Source organism: Protopterus annectens, chromosome 8.part0 (assembly GCF_019279795.1).
Source record: "Protopterus annectens isolate FY-2018-M chromosome 8.part0, PAN1.0, whole genome shotgun sequence".
NCBI lineage: Eukaryota > Metazoa > Chordata > Ceratodontiformes > Protopteridae > Protopterus > Protopterus annectens.
The window spans coordinates 1,809,984,589-1,810,001,513 of record NC_056741.1 but is presented as its reverse complement, the minus strand read 5'-3'; the positions used below and the strand labels follow the sequence as shown (position 1 = coordinate 1,810,001,513).

The following is a 16,925-nucleotide window of genomic DNA, read 5'->3' as shown; positions in this document are numbered from 1 at the left end:
TGTATGAGGAAGTTGGGAGTGGCAGAGAAGTATGTAAGAGTGGTACAGGATATGTACAAGGGTAGTGTGACAGAGGTGAAATCTGCAGTGGGAGTTACAGATGCATTTAAGGTGGAGGTGGGATTACATCAAGGATCAGTTCTGAGCCCTTTCTTATTTGCAGTGGTGATGGACAGGTTGACAGATGAGATAAGACAGGAGTCCCCGTGGACTATGATGTTTGCAGATGACATTCTGATATGTAGTGAGAGTAGGGAATAAGTTGAGGAGACCCTGGAGAGATGGAGATATGCTCTAGAAAGGATAGGAATGAAGGTCAGCAGGACTAAGACAGAATATATGTGTGTGAATGAGAGGGAGGATAGAGGAATGGTGAGGATGCAGGTGGTAGAGTTGATGAAGGTGGATGAGTTTAAATACTTGGGATCAGCAGTTCGGAGTAATGGCAAGTGTGGAAGAGAGGTGAAGAAGAGAGTACAGGCAGGGTGGAGTGGGTGGAGAAGAGTGTCAGGAGTGATTTGTGACAGACGAGTACCAGTAAGAGTGAAAGGGAAGGTCTACAAGAGAGTAGTGAGACCAGCTATGTTATATGGGTTGGAGACAGCGGCATTGACAAAAAGGCAGGAGTCAGAGCTGGATGTGGCAGAGTTAAAGATGTTAAGATTTGCACTGGGTGTGACGAGGGCAGACAGGATTAGCAATAGGTATATTAGTGGGTCAGCCCAGGTTGGACGGATTGGAGACAAAGCCAGAGAGGCGAGATTGCGTTGGTTTGGATATGTGCTGAGGAGGGATGCTGGGTATATTGGGAAAAGGATGCTAAGGATGAAGCTGCCAAGTAAGAGGAAAAGAGGAAGGGCTAAGATAAGGTTTATGGATGTGGTGAGAGAGGACATGCGGGTGGTTGGTGTGACAGAGCAAGATGCAGAGGACAGGAAGAAGTGGAAACAGGAACAGAAAATGAAAACAACGAACCAGTAAATCCACAGAAAAGCTCACACTAGGTGTAGTGCAGCAGGCGAAAATACAATCCAAATACAAACGTAATGCAACAATTTGGATTAAACTTGGAGTTCAAAGTTGGATTTATCTCTGCTTGCTGCATTATTGCTGTTTGCTGCATTTCGTTTGTATTTGGATTATATTTTCACCTGCTGCACTACACCTGGTGTGAGCTTTCCAAGAAATGGAAACAGATGATCCGTTGTGGCGACCCCTAATGGGAACAGCCGAAAGAAAAAGAAGAAGTTATAATCTTTCAAATTCAAAATCTTAGAAGCTCAAAATATTCATAATATTCTCCAAAAACCTAAGCCCAGCAAAATAAATTGAGCACACTAGTCACACAATTGATTATTCTGTTTAGCTGCAGCTAGTTGAACATTAGCGATATAAATAATATTAAAGACCATAATATTAAACAATAACACTATAATTATTTCCATATAAATGATAATCCTATGTAGCTACAACTAGGTGAAGGCTAACAGTTGTCTGTTAGTATTAAACAATAACATTATAATCGTTTATATATTTGACCCAATGACAGCTTCTAAAACTGGCCAAAATCAATTTTCAACTTGAAATCAACTTGAACCAGATCTCCTACAGTTTATCTATATTCTAATGTCAAAAGACATCAACCAAAACAAAAACCATGCCTACTGCAATTTCAATCTGAGGGTGGGGCTTCCCTGATAGAACAGATACTAAATGAACTTTCAAAGCCCCTCTAAGGTCCATCACTTTTCCTTAAGCTCCATATCATAGGTAGAAAAAGCAGTCAGTAGCAATATAATTTTAAAGGTCAGAAAATTACAACATGTACCATATTGCAAAATGAATCCATATCCCTTACAAGCATAAGCTATACAAAGACTTGCATTCTCTTCATCTTATCACCCAGTCAGCATGCAAAATGCTGCAAAGATATCAACTACCATTACTCTTTCCACAAGTCACAGATCAACAGACTAGCAGAACCTATAAACCTAAACAGATGTGATAACAATGTTTGACCCTCACATTCTCATGTAGTGAGAATAATTTGTTTGATTTACATGTGATGAGTCACCAACAGGAACACATCTGTACTTTTCATCTAAGATGTATTATGAACACTGAGTTTATTATTCATCTGTGCTTAAAATCAATAAAATATGTTTGTCTTTTTTGTCTTTTTCGTCTTTTCCCGGTTAGGGGTCGCCACAGCGGAACTCCGGTTTGCTAATGATTGGCAGTAGATTTTTATGGTGCCGAGTTTCCAGCCTGACGCCCAACCTTCAGCAAAGGCACGCCCATTCACGCATGTCTTTCGGAGGCCACTCAACCGTGGGGAGGACATGCAGACTCCACACAGAAGGCACTCCAGCCAAGAATCGAACAGGAGAACCTCTTGCTGTGAGGCAGCAACACTACCACTGTACCACCGTGGCTAAAAATCAATAAAATATACTTTGAAAAAAATTAACGGTAATAATCATACTGCACTGATATAATCCTGATGGAGGTAAAACATTTTAAAATAGAGAAAATGATGCAGAAATAAAGGATACACAGTGATAAAAAAATAAATAAATAATGAGCTTAGCTGACATGAAACACTCTATAGGTAAGAATTTCTAACATGTCTTACCAATATTCACTGTGTTCATTGAGCTGATTTAAAAAGGAATCAAATGCCTATCACTTAAAGTCAGATATTTTGAAGTGAGAATTATCTTAGTGCATCATTTTCATTTTTAGTAAACATTTCCAAGCCAAGTCCTTAAGATGCTTTCCAGTGTACTGCACTATTTGCTCTAATATCTACAACCACCTGTAACATACACATTTGAATCACCCTTTGCTCCTTGAGGGACCTAATATTACTTTGGGAACTACTGTACCTTATTTGAGCTCCAGTTCTCTTCTTTTAATCTATACATTTTTAACTTCTTTAAGGTGTTATCCATGGTCTACTGAGGGCAGCAAACTCAACCTCAGGTCTGTTAGGCTGGTGGGGCATTATGGTTAAAGGAAAAAGCTCGAGAGATGGATTCAAAGATCTGGAAGTAGTAGCTGAACTGAATCTGAAACTCAGCAGTTGAGGAAGAATGAAAATAAACAACAAAGATGTACCGTTATGGTGAATACATAACTTTTTTTTTTTTTTTGGCAGGGGCAAACCTCCCTTCACCCTCACAGCCCCTGCTGCTTAAATATTTAAACTCCGTGACTACACAAAATGGGGGAAAGGCATATTTCCCATTCCCAGGATTATAGCAGTCTTACAACACCAACATGTGTCATTAAGTTGCCGGGATATATTTATTTGATATATATATATATATATATATATATATATATATATATATATATATATATATATATATATATATATATTAGTGTATTCTGTCTTTACTTTTCTTTTGCCTGAATAAAATACAAATAAGAAAACATCAGTGCAGAACATGTTTTTAAAATCAAATCTTACTCTAAAAATGACTAAATCAGAGTATTCAGGCAAACCCAAAACTGAGGGACTAAAAAGAATACATACAAAGTTACTGGTTATGATGCATCATGCATTACCTTACGCCAATGTCTCCAGTGTTCTGCATTAATAATCTGCGTGTGACTTGGCTGCGAAGAATAACTGCTCCAAATGGAATCTGCTCCTGATCCAGACTGACCTCCACTCCTTGACAACAACCACGGAGCACAAAGAGTAAGCGGGACATACCAGCACATTCAAACATTACTTCTTCCATAAACTGGGAAATGCGACATTTGGGAGAGAAGAGAACTTCCACACTGCAGGTACCCCCTCTGGGTTTCAGGGAGATCTCACCAGCTGGAGACATGCGCAGTACCTACAAAATGTGTGAAATAGACACATGAAAGTAAAACCATAAGACATATCAGCGGTTAAACACCTGTATGCCTCATCATTAAGCAGTCTTTTAACTTTTGTCAACTATATGGTACAGAAGATATGCAATTAAAATGGTTTTGTGGAATTTACAGATGCACCTAGTAGAAAAGGGACTTGTAACATCCATCCAATGAAATATTGTGGTGTGTGTGTGTGTGTCTACTTTACCTTGTTTCACTATTAAAAAATTTGTATTGCGAATGTTCAAATTCTTTGATATTCCTATTACACCACCAGTTTGCCACCAAGATTCTTCTGTGGCACATAACCATGGAAATGTTTCATATTAGCCCAGATTTAGTTTCCTAATTTCACACTGTTTCTGTCAGTGTTAACATTATTAACTGCCTTCAGTAAACAAAAAACATTTTTCATACCTTTTCTGGCTTCAATCATAATGTCAAATAGTTCATTTACAATATAATAGCAAGTTTAGAGTTGCATGCCATCATATCTCTGCTGCCAAGAAATACATACGTAAGTGTCACAAACCACTATTCAGTGCAAAACCAAGAAATAAAAAACACAGTGGCAAGGAAACACGTAAGAGCTGAACAAAATATTTAATGGATTAAGCGCTTTCGTCAGTCCTTTCACAGTGACTTCTTCAGAATAACACATCAAAGTAAAAAGCACAATATAAAGCCTCACCTACAAGTAATTATACATCTAGTTAACCAATTAATCTATGAATCCCCAACTACTAACATGTAAAGTGAGAAGTGCATTTTCCTATCTAAGCAATGAAGTGCAATACCACATATATGTACATACAAAATTGCATCTATAAAATGTATTACCATGCTAAAAATATCCAAACAAATAATTTTGTTTTCCAAACAAGACCATTCATAAAATACACTTAAAAGTACCTATGTTACATATGATATATATATATGTATATATACACACACACATATATATATAAAATAACAGTAGATGTATGAGTGCTGTTTGAAACTTTGTTATAGGTGAAATTCAGGTTTTAGTTTCAAATAACTGGACAGGGATACAACCTCATTAAGCCTGGGGGGGGGTTGTGGCATTCACTCTCAACTGACACATTAATTCTTTATATTCTAGGAATATATTACTAGGTTCCCCTCTTTCATTTATTTTTATATGTTCCAAAACAAAGAATTTAAAATTATGCATGGGGAATTTACTAAGATGTTTCGCTAATGCCTTATTGTTATTACCTTTATTTATGTCATATGCATGCTGGTATATCCGTGTTCTGAAGGTGTTTTTGGTTTTCCCAATATAATACCTTTCACACACTTGGCACAGTGCTCTGGGCACAAAAGTAATTGTAGTACAAACAGTCCCATATTGTGGTATAACTACACTGTCACCTTCTAGTATGTATTTACACTGGGAACAGTGACCACACTTTTTGGTGTAACCACTATTTTGGGATTCAGTCCCCTCCCACTTCTGTTCCAACATATTCTTAATACTAGTATTCTTCTTATACACTGCAATTGGCTTTTCTCCTATCTTATCCCCCACCTGTTCATTTTTTAACAAAAAACAATTTTTATACAGAGTGTCTTTAATTTGTGGAAACTGGGGGGGTAAACGTCAAAATCATTGCTCTATTAAAGGTGTTGTCTTCGTTGTTCACATTATGTCCTGCTCTGTTCCCATTAACTTCGTCTGGTGGGTCAATCTCTATACCCAACCCCAACAATGGGAAAAGATATCCTGCCATTCTCTTATGGGTTACCTCTTGCAATATTGGTAGTACAAATTCCCTTGGTTACCCTCTCCTAACCAACATATCCAAAAGGACATCCCTTTCACATAAGAATGTATCCATCTCACTCACCATCCTTGCCAGCCTGACCCCCTGTCCTTTGACCAGGGATCTTTTTTGATGTATGGGGTGGATGCTTTCAAAGTGCAATAATGCATTTGAATATGTCGGTTTCCTGTATATTGTGGATGTAAATTTCTTCAAATCTTGTTTTTTTCTTATTTTCTTAATCTGTATATCTAGGTAATTAATGTACTCTGGATTGGTTTCCATGGTAAACCTTAAAAAAGTAGTGTTAGTGTTGAGAAACTTGAGAAATTCAGTAAGTTGGTCCTGACTATTCCACCTCCCCCACCATATAATCAGGATATCATCCAGGTACCTGCCATAGAATTTGTACAACCTGTACCCGTCCAATGGAAAAACCTTATTCTGTTCCCATTGTGTCAATACTATATTTGCGAACATGGGGGCACAGGCTGCCCCCATGGCCACTCCTGAGGTTTGTCTGAATAACCGACCCTCAAATAAGATGTAATTATTTTCCGGAATTAATTCCATTAGGGTACTGAACATGAGTATTCCAGTGTGTGACAACTGGGTGTTGTTACACAAAAGAATCATAAAACCATTCAACACCTTCATGAGGAGGTATGACATTGAAAAGGTCCTTCACATCTATTGTCACCAATATATTAGTATCACAATAAAGATCCTGACTAATTTTTCTAAGATAGTCCCATGAGTATTTTATAATACTGGAACATTTTTTCAGACTATCTTTTAACTGGTAGTCAATGAACTTATAATCAGGGTCTTCGAAGCTTTTGCATCTACAATAGGTCTTAAGGGGGGGGGGTGTTCTTGTGGATCTTCGGGGGTTGGCTTGTGTCATAAACTCATATTCTTGTTTCTGAATTTGGTCACTCATCAATAACTCATACAAAGTTACATCAATGTTCCTGTAAGCTATATTCAGTTGGTTAACTGACACCTGCTCATAGCCATCTCCATATAGGTGGCTTAACATACTATCCACATATCTCTGCTGATCCTTCACCACCAACCCACCCTCTTTATCTGGCTTCATCACCCTGATAGATTTGTCATTAGTGATACTAAATAATAAATTTTTGTCTGCCTCTGTTAAATTGCCATCGTAACTGGGGACTTTGCTCTGTTTATAAATTGTTCTGATGTCATTGGTGCACATCATCTCAAACAACTGCAAAGTGGGGTGCAATGGGGGGGCTTATATACACTGGTCTTTTTACATTTCATAACCTGGTAGTTGTTGCTATTACCATTCATTGTTACACTTAAATTGAGTTTCCTCATGTACACCATGAAATCTAATAGTGTCCTATCCACCCTTGCATTTTTTTGTAGGTACAAAAATTAAGTCCTTTTTGAAACAGGTTGGCCCATTCCTCCATTACCTGTATGCTACTTAGGTTAAATATTTTGAAGTCATGGTGTACATTTTCCACTATATTGCAAGTGGTTGTGTCTATGCCTGTGGCACCATACTGTGTATCTACCAGTTCCCAGCATTTCCCCTCCCTCTCCCCCTCCTCGCTGTTCCAAATGCCCCTCTCCCTTTCACATGACCATTCCAGGGACTCATGGAATATGGTCAATGGTTGTTGTTGAAATTGTATTGCATGTTGCAGATTCTCTCTGATCTCCTGGGTGGGTCCCTAAAGGGGCACTTTCATACTTAACATTGTCATCCTGAAAAACATCAGTGTTGTCCCTTCCTTCTCCCTCATGCAAAGAACCATCATCAATAATTTCTACTGCTTCAATATTATTGGCTGAATTACCTTTGGGCAGGGGGTAAGCCTGTCCCTGTTCATATTGGCTTCTGTCTCTCTCAAGTTTTTTGTTTTTTTTCTCCTTAATGTTAACAATATTCTTGTCTACATTAACAAAAATAGCTTTATATTCACTCACTTTCATTGGAAAACAGAGGTCTTGTTTTATCTGCTCATCCAACCTACTCACAGCATCTTTTCAAACATTAAATTTCTTGTCATTGTCTTTCAATAAAAGCTCTAAGAGCTCACAACCATGTCTGTTAAACATATTTAATAAGTCAGTGTGCAGTTCCGGTCCATTAACCAAACCATTGGGGAACTTCCAACATCGTAAGTGTACATATCTCCACGTAGCAATACATTTCTGATCTGAATATTTGTATGTGTTGTACATTTTTTGATGAAGTGTAGAAGGAAATTGTGTATATCACTCTAAAAGTACATGATATGTTTCTTTTACTGAAACGAATATGAGTGCTCTGTCAGAAGCTCAAGTCTAGAGAGTGTGAATCCTAGAACTAGGAACATTTAAATGCAATTAGGCATATGTAAGAGCAAATGATAAAGTCACTGTTAGACAATGAAAGTTTTTTTTTTTTTATTTTCCAGGGGAAAGCCTTCCTGGGCCCACTGATACATAGTATATACCAGCTCTATGATTGCTGTACCTCAGGGAAAAGGAAAATTCTCCAAGATACAGGAATTTCCAACAATGTGTGTGTGTATCTCTCTCTCTATATATATATTTCTTTGTTTTTGTTGACAGTGGAATGCCCGATTGGGCAAAACCAATTTTCAGCGGAGGCCTGAGAAGAAAATCTCCACATTTAAGTTAAACATAATGTACATTTATAATTGTAGGGTAATAACATGTATAAATGAGTTTATTTACATGATTTCTAAATATTTATAATATTTCTTACGTGAACACAGCATTTTAACACAAAAACGAGAGAGAAATTAACAAACTGGCTAACTACTGAACAGAGAAATAACATAAAGTATCAATGTATTTATAGCATGATGGCTAAGGGGAAAATATCAAACTGGGGTGGTTTTGAGTTTAGTAATAATTTACAGACAGACAAGTAGAATGTAGCTTAAAATGATGAGAGATATGAAAGGAGAAGTTATCGAAATCAGCAGGAAGATAAATGGGACAGAGGAAGAATTGTAGTTAGTGGTGGGGCATAAGAAAATGAGGAAAAAGTAAGAGTTTAGGAAATAAGTTCAGTATGAGGAGGAGCAATATGCTGCAAAAAGATTTGGAAGCAAAGTGTCTGTAAAGAGTTGGAGAAAAGTAATCTGAGTAAATCTAGCCAGGTAAGCAGTGTGATGATTTGAGGTAGTGTCATTTGTGCCAGGGAGAGTAGGGCAGTGCATGTGTAACATATGCCAGTATAGCTAGCTGGAGTTTTGTAAAGAATGTTATGTCATTTGACTACCACACTGATATGTACAGATGCTTGTGTTAAAAGTGTATTTGTAAAGTTGCTTGTGTTAAAAAGCCATCAACAGTGGGTTCTGCTGGAAAGACATACATGTATGTCAGACAGTATTATTATAACTGATTAAATGTATATGCTCTAACAGCGAATTCTGGAAGGGAAGAGGTTAATCTCAATCCAGCTAATTTTGAAAAATAGGTTGAGAATTAAATGGGTTGGCTTAGGCCATAAAGATTTTATCTTACAGGTCTGATTGCAGCCAGACACAAAAATGTCTGGGAAAAAACAGGACTAGGAATCTTACTATATTGTCCTTAAGGGTGAACTAATTGCTACAATGGAAGTGTGGACATTCTTGAAATTGTTTTATAACTTTCAGATGCTGCAACAGATCTTAGCTAAGCTCTGGCTGTGTATTATATCAGTCAGGTGACCAGAGGTGATGTCATTCTATAACTAGCACTGAAATTATTTTTCTAGATATTAGTGAAAGATATTCCAGAACCCTCGCAGCAGCACTTTGTTTTCTAGAACCTGACAGGAAAGCTGTCTCACAGATATCTCACACAACCTCTTTCTTCATCTTGTTGTAGTAAGCAACTCAACATACCTCATCTTACCTTGCTGTAGTAAGCAACTCAACACACTTCATCTTGCCTTGCTTTAGTAAGTAATCAAGGAACATTAATTCTTTAATCGGTCATGAAAATATAGTGAGTTTAGTTAAGTATTGTTTTTCTGCATCTGAGTGAATCTATCCAACTTTGTTATTTTTTTGTATTTCCTGTGATTGAAACTCTGGTGTTTACTGTAACTAGATATTCAGTATTCTCATGTTTTCTATTTTATTATTATTAAATATTTCTATACCTTTCATTGTGGCTGGTCTTTTAGAGAATACTTTTAGCATCTTAAGAGTACTTTTCCTTTTTTAGTGACACTGTGGCCACTCCTAAAAGCCTTGTTGCATTGGTCAAACTCTACCATTTGTATTAGTATTAATTTTTATCCAGTATAACTGGGTACCCTTGTAAGAGCTTTAGAGGAGTTGACTAGTGGCAGCGTAATTCTCTTATAGTCTGGGCAGAGGGGGCACAGCTGGTAAATCTGTGCCAGCCTTCCCCAGGTGTGTGTGTGTGTGTGTGTGTGTGTCTGTGTGAAAATCAAATATCCAAGTGTGTGCATCAGCTATTTGAACAGGGACACATTGCTGAGTCCAAAGTGGTTAGTGTGGAATCTTGTTTTGGGCTTGGAGAGAGAGAGAGAGAGTGACAGAAATACAAAGAGTCCAGCCCCAGGTCTGAAGTGTGCTCCCTGTGTGCTGTTAAGGGAAATTGTGCTTGGTGGATCTGAAAATACTGTTTGAATCATTTTTGTCCCTACTGGCCATCCCTCACTGGTGTCAGTGGTGAGGATTGAGACTCCTTGATTACTGGCCTGGAGAGCAGACTGTTACAAGCAGGAAGAACAGTGCCATCTTTGGCACAGGTGACGTTTAAGCAAAGTTTTGAAACTATTTAAGTTTTCTAGCTGTTTTAACTGTGTGGAGATTTCATTCTAGAGTTTTGACACATAATGAGAGAAGAGAGAGTGTCCAGCAGTGTTGACTGTTTTACTGAAACATAGTAAAACTTTACTGCTAGAATGAAGTTCTGTAATGGGTGAATAGTACAATTTTGCATATTGTGTAATGCTGGGCAGTTGTCTGAAGAGTACAATAGATTTTGGGCAATGGTTAGTTGTGATTATGTCAATTGGTTTGGGAGTTCAAGACAGTTTGTTTTAATGCAAATCCGAGTTATGTTTTATAAGGTTGGTTGGTTGGTTGGTTGCAAATATAGCTATTTTGTAGTAGCAGGAGGCTAATTTATTTCTATATGTAGTGTTGAAATTGGTAAAACAAGGAAGCATATACTAGAGAAAGAAGGAGCTATGTTGCTGTTAAGGTAATCTTTGCTTGATCTGTCAGGTAGTGTTTAGCCCTATAGAAGGAGACAAGTTTTTGGTGAGTTTTCTTGATGAAATGAAGTATGTGGTGATCAAATTTGAGATTGTCATCTATTATTACTTTGAGTAGTTTACTCTGGCTTATGGTTTCAATTTTGTGTTATTACTTGAGGTGATATAAAATGTATGTTTCTGGTTAAGGTATTCTTTTGAAGTAAATAGGATTTTCTTTTGTGTGTGTTAAACAGCAAGTTAGAATTTTTTAACAAAATGTGAATGTCGGTGAATGATTTTTGAGTGATTTCCTGTAATTTTGCTATGGATGGAGCAAAGCAGATAAGGGGTGAATCGTCAACATATTGTACGAGAGTGGCAAGTGTTGTAGCAGTATGAAGTATATTTATGGAAATATTAAATAGAAAGGGCCAGAATTTTGACCCTTAGGGAACACCAACAGAGACTGGTTGAAATGCTGAAAGTTTTTTTGCCATTTAGTTGCTTGCTGATGACTGCATAAATAACTGTGAAACCAGGACAGGAAGGGGTAATTGAGACCTTGTGTTGCAAGTTCAGAGAGGAGCTTTTGATGGGACACTGTGTCAAATGCTTTGGAAAGGTCAAAGAAAAGCGAAGAAACACTGCTGCCCTCATTTCTTTATTGGTTTACTATGTTGATGAAGTTGAAGAGGACATAGTATTACTGTGGTTTGGCCCAAAGTGGGTGTTGGACAGGAGGTTGTGTTTGGTTATATGTTTAATAAGCTGACAGTGAATATATTTCTGAAGGATTTTAGAGAGCAAAACACAAGCCTCTTAGCTTCCCTTAAGGACTCCTCTCGAACCTCTTGTAAGAACAAATCCAAAAACAAATGAAACAGAGTCCAAACTGTCCGTAATCTTTTATTATAAAACGTAAGCATTTTCAGGTTAAAAAAAACTTCATCAGACAAACTTCATGTCATGGTTATGTGACTCTGTTTTATTTGTTTTTGGAAGGATTTTAGAGAGGGGTGATAAGATAGCAATAGGTGTATAGTTTACCTCTGTTGAAGTGCATCCTTTGTGAAGAGGTATAACAATGGATTTTTTCAGATGAATGGGACATAGTTTTCAGTTATTAAATTATATATACACACACACATTAACACACACACACACACAAACATTAACTATAACTTATGACACTCATGTTGCTGCCTACCTTTTATAACTTATGTGCTTTGACATCTTTTGTCATTAGATAGAGCATATTGTAAGAGGAGTCCATCATAGTTAACCCTATTTGGTTCACTGTCATAGAATGCTGTAATTTATCTTTTACCTATCACATGGAGAGCTTTTTAGCTCTTGACATACACCTGTAATTGATATATCACTAGATAGTTATACTCTTCCTTTCATGGAAAGGGTGACATATTACCTGACATAAGAGATACACGGTATGCGCACTGAGTCACTAAATTGAAGTTACATCTGATGAAGCTCAGCGCTCAACTATTTAATATGTTTTTATTTTACAATTAAGTATTGGTTTCTAAATAAGTTATAAGTGCTTGATTACTTGGTTCTTTTTTTTCCCTGATTTTAAGGAGTCTCAGCCAGCAACTTCGTTGGTCATGAAGTACCAGTTTTCCCTTTCATTTAATGCATTTTCATAAGGGTGGGAGGATCTTACCCTGTAAGGCTGGAAAACAATGCACCTCACAAGGATCTGTATATATATATATATATATATATATATATATATATATATATATATATATATGGAATTAGTGAGAAAGGTCATTTCAGTGTTATGCTGACGTGGCTAACTTCAACACAGAAATGTAGAATTGCACAACATCAACAGGTTTTTGCACATGTCTACAAAGGAACATACAATATATCTAACAGTGTTTTTGCAAGGGGGCAAGCCCTCCTACCTCCCACCCCATGTGGCAGGCTGTGCCCTCACCCCCCCCCATTAATTATATATGCTAACTCCAAGATCACACAATCCCTAGGGAAGGGGACATATTACCCTTCCACGGGGATTGTCTGTTACTCTGTTACTGCACAACTGTTGACCTGTTGATATGTATCTGTGCATGTATATACACGGATTTACTTTACTAGATCACATTAACACATAACCAAAATTTGCGCGACAATAAGAGCGAAATGTGGAAAGCAGAAAACTTTTACACTGGTGAAACTAGAAATAGGAAAAGGCACCTGCACATGTCAGGCACCAGCTGGAGGTTCTAAATGGAGATCGGGATGCATAGACAAAAAGTAGGTACTACATTAAAACAGTTAATTTAATAAAAAATATTCTTTTTGCAATGCTTATTCATGGAGATTGCAGACCAGTAAGGATTGGGAAATTGACCCTCCTCCTCACTGTAGTGCAATCTCGGAGTTGGTATATATCATTTTCATGGGGTGTGGGGTGTGCAGCACCCCACATGGGGAGGGGTGCAGCAGGGCTTGCCACCTTGCAAAAATGTTGAAAAAAAGAAGTTATGTACTCACCATAACAGTCCATATTTGTTGTCCTTGATCTTGCCTTCCTTCTTGCTGTTTGGGTTTGGAGCCGATCCTCAGCTCCGACTAGGCTGTATACTATAGCTTGAGAGCTTTTACTGGCTTGTGGCTAGCCCCTATCCCAGCATGCCTAGTGGTAGACACCCAGATCTCGTTTGTCATAACCCAACACTACACCATATAAAAGATAAGAGATATACTCTACTTAACATATCCGATGACACCTGCATATAAAGGTGTAATCCCTCCACAAGGTAATAGTAGAAAACTGAGACTGACCATAAGAATGGTATAAAGGAAACCCACCCAGTATAGCCAATAAAATAAGTGATTCCTCTCAATCCTCCAGGAAGAGGGAAGGAGGGGGGACGCAAGAAGGAATGTGAGATCAAGGACAACAAACATGGAACGTTATGGTGAGTATATAGCCTCTTTATGTTATGTTGTCCATATCTTGCCTTTGTTCTTGCTGTTTAGAACAGTGTCCCCAGCACCTGATTCTTGGGTGGCTCGCTGGAAAAAATCTTCAGGACCGTGGAACCAAAGAATGCCCTGTTCCAGGAGGCCACATCTACTTTGTAATGAGTGATAAAGGTATGAGGATTAGCCCATGTAGCTGCTGCACAGATCAAATCCAAAGGCAATCTAGCCTGAAAGGCAATAGAGGTAGATAAGGCCCTTGTTGAATGCCCTTAAATTTTTCCTGAAAGTGTTTGTTTACGCAACTCGTAGACATGCTTTATAGTGTCTGAAAGCCACTTTGATAAAGTCACCTTTGAGACATTACAACCTCTTTTATTGTCTGCAAAGGATATAAACAATTGATCAGATTTTCTAAATTCCTTGGTCCTGTGTAAATTGAAATGTAACTGTCTATGAACATCCAATTTATGAAGCTTATACTCTGCCTTGTTTCCATAATTGGGGAAGAAATAACAAACGAGCTGGTTAAAAGCAAACACAACGAAAAACCAACTAATGAAAGCAAGTCCAAAAATCCAAGCTAGTACACGATATTAAACGTAGAAAAGTTTATTTACAACTTAAAATGCTTTTCGTCACCAAAGGTGTGGTAACTTCATCAGAAATGAATACCAAATTAGTGCACACATTTTAAAATACATTCAATAGGTGAGCACATGTTAAAAATTAACCAATCAGTGGAGTGTTTCATTTAAAGAAATAAACCTTATATCACATTAGTAACAATGTAATACTCTCTGACACCCACTCAAGTACCTAAAATTAAAACACATTAGTAAAATGAGTGAGCAAAAACACTACCATAACATACTACTTATATAATACTCCTATATATATATATATATATATATATATATATATATATATATATATATATATATACCAGCTTATTATAATGAATTTAAAAATAAAAATAAAAATATATAATATTTACATTTTAACTAGTGAAATTTTTCACCTAGCTAAACTTTTTAATTTTAACAAACAAGAAATGTTGCAAGCATCATTTAATCCAGGGTATGCAAAGGCATTTAACAACAATTGCCATTCTAGTTCTCGTTCTTCCAATAGTAATGCTGAAGGACCACCTCTAGTATCAGGCTGAATGTGGTCGATAGCTTTAAAGCAAAACTTATGACCACCGCACAAATTAGAATGCTTAGCCAGTGCATTTTCACATTTATTCTTATCTATGGCATAAATATGCTCATAGATTCTCTCCTGGAACTTACGGTCTGTTTTACCTACGTAAAACGCCGGGCAGTTAATGCACATGGCAATATATATCATTGCCTTGGACTCACAGTTAAATTTATGGTTAAGATTGTATTTCCTATTATTACCTATACAAAAAGAATTACCTGTCTTAATATATCTACACATCCTGCATGTTCCACAGGTAAACATACCTACAAGTTTCCCGCTGACTCTGTGTACTCTGCGCTCAAGTATGTTTTTTAAATTAGACCCTCTTCTATACACTATTTTAGGCAAATTACCTAACTTATCAAGTAGAAAATTATCTCTACTAATAAAGGTCCAGTTTTTATATAAAATAAACCTAAGACTAGCACTATCATTACTATACGTCATAATAAAACTCACATTAAAATTCACTTGTTGGTCAACTACAGAGTTAAAGTTTGCACTTTTATCAGTGCCCAAGTTTAAAATGTGAGTGTTACTATTGTTAAAGTGCAAGTCTTTACGGTTATTAGAATAGTGACCATTATTAGTGGCCACTCTAGACTCACATAAATAGTGAGTCAGCTCCTCTCTCCTGTAAAGGAGAGGTCTAAAATGTCTATTAAAGCATTTACACTGGATTTCCTCTATTAAAGAATGAATCAAGTTTATCAGATAACCACGTTTTTGAAACATACTGCTCAAAAAATGGTATTCCACTAAAAAATCACTGTCTAACAAAGTCATCTTAGCAGTCCTGATAAGTTGGCTCTTCACTATAGATCTTTTTTGTGTAAATGGGTGAGTGCTCGTGAAATGCAGGAATGAGTTACAGTATGTAGTTTTCCTAAAGATTTTAGAAGTAAATCTTTTATTTTCCAAATCCTTAGTCAGCTTAATATCCAAACAGTCAATAGTAACATTACTGTAATTATATGTAAATTTAAAGAAATCAGTTGTAGTATTCAAATAATCAACAAATGTGTGCGCTTGTACCTCATTACCTCTAAAAAACGATAAAAATATCATCTAGGAATCGAGTATAATATACTAGGTTCGCTTTGTGTTCAGGTATATTAAAAATAAATGTTCTCTCCCAGTAGGCCATAACTAAATTGGCCAAACTGGCACCACAAGGCGAATCCATGGCAACATTTTATTTTTGGAGGTAGAAATCCCCATCAAACATAAAATAATTCTTTGTACGAATAATGTCAATTAATTCTTCAACAAGACTAATTTCTGTAGGTGGGGCATTTCTTACTTTTAAGCATAAACTAACCCACTCTACAACCTCTAAGTGAGGAATGGAAGTGTAGAGATCAACCACATCAATGGTTAGGAAATTATTTTCCTGATTGAACTCTAAATCATTCAGGTTTTGTAAAAAAGACCAAGAATCCTTACACACTTGGGTCTCAGATTTCAAATATTTTTGTAACATGGTATCAAGAACCTTTGCACAAGGGTAAGTTACAGAGGCCCTTCCATCAACGATAGGCCTCATAGGTGGATAAAACTTATCCCTGTGCACTTTAGGGGTACCGAACATTACTGGTGTTTTAGGAAAAGAAATAGACATGTAATTGTATGTTTCAAGGTCGATTTTAGCCTCAATAAATAAATCACTGAGGTACCCCTTGATACGACAGTAGGCAATATTCATCTCATTTAGCAATGTCTTTAAATAAGCATTACTGTTCAGAACATCCTTCATTTTGTTATTATAGTCAATAATGTCAAAGACAGCAAGTCCACCACCTTTATCTGGTTTTACTACTCTCACCTGTAAGGAACTTAAAAATTTCAAAAATTGTGCTTGTTCCTGACTAACATTACTT

General features: G+C 36.9%; 1 protein-coding gene across 1 annotated transcript in view; it reads right to left on the bottom strand.

The window, feature by feature from the left end:
- HYDIN (HYDIN axonemal central pair apparatus protein) overlaps window positions 1-16,925 on the bottom strand; it is a 6,673,197-nt gene that overhangs the window by 592,573 nt on the left and 6,063,699 nt on the right. Inside the window, exon 78 of the mRNA XM_044079523.1 lies at window positions 3,574-3,854. Coding sequence (XP_043935458.1) covers window positions 3,574-3,854 — 281 coding nt within the window. The remainder of the gene's footprint in view (window positions 1-3,573; window positions 3,855-16,925) is intronic.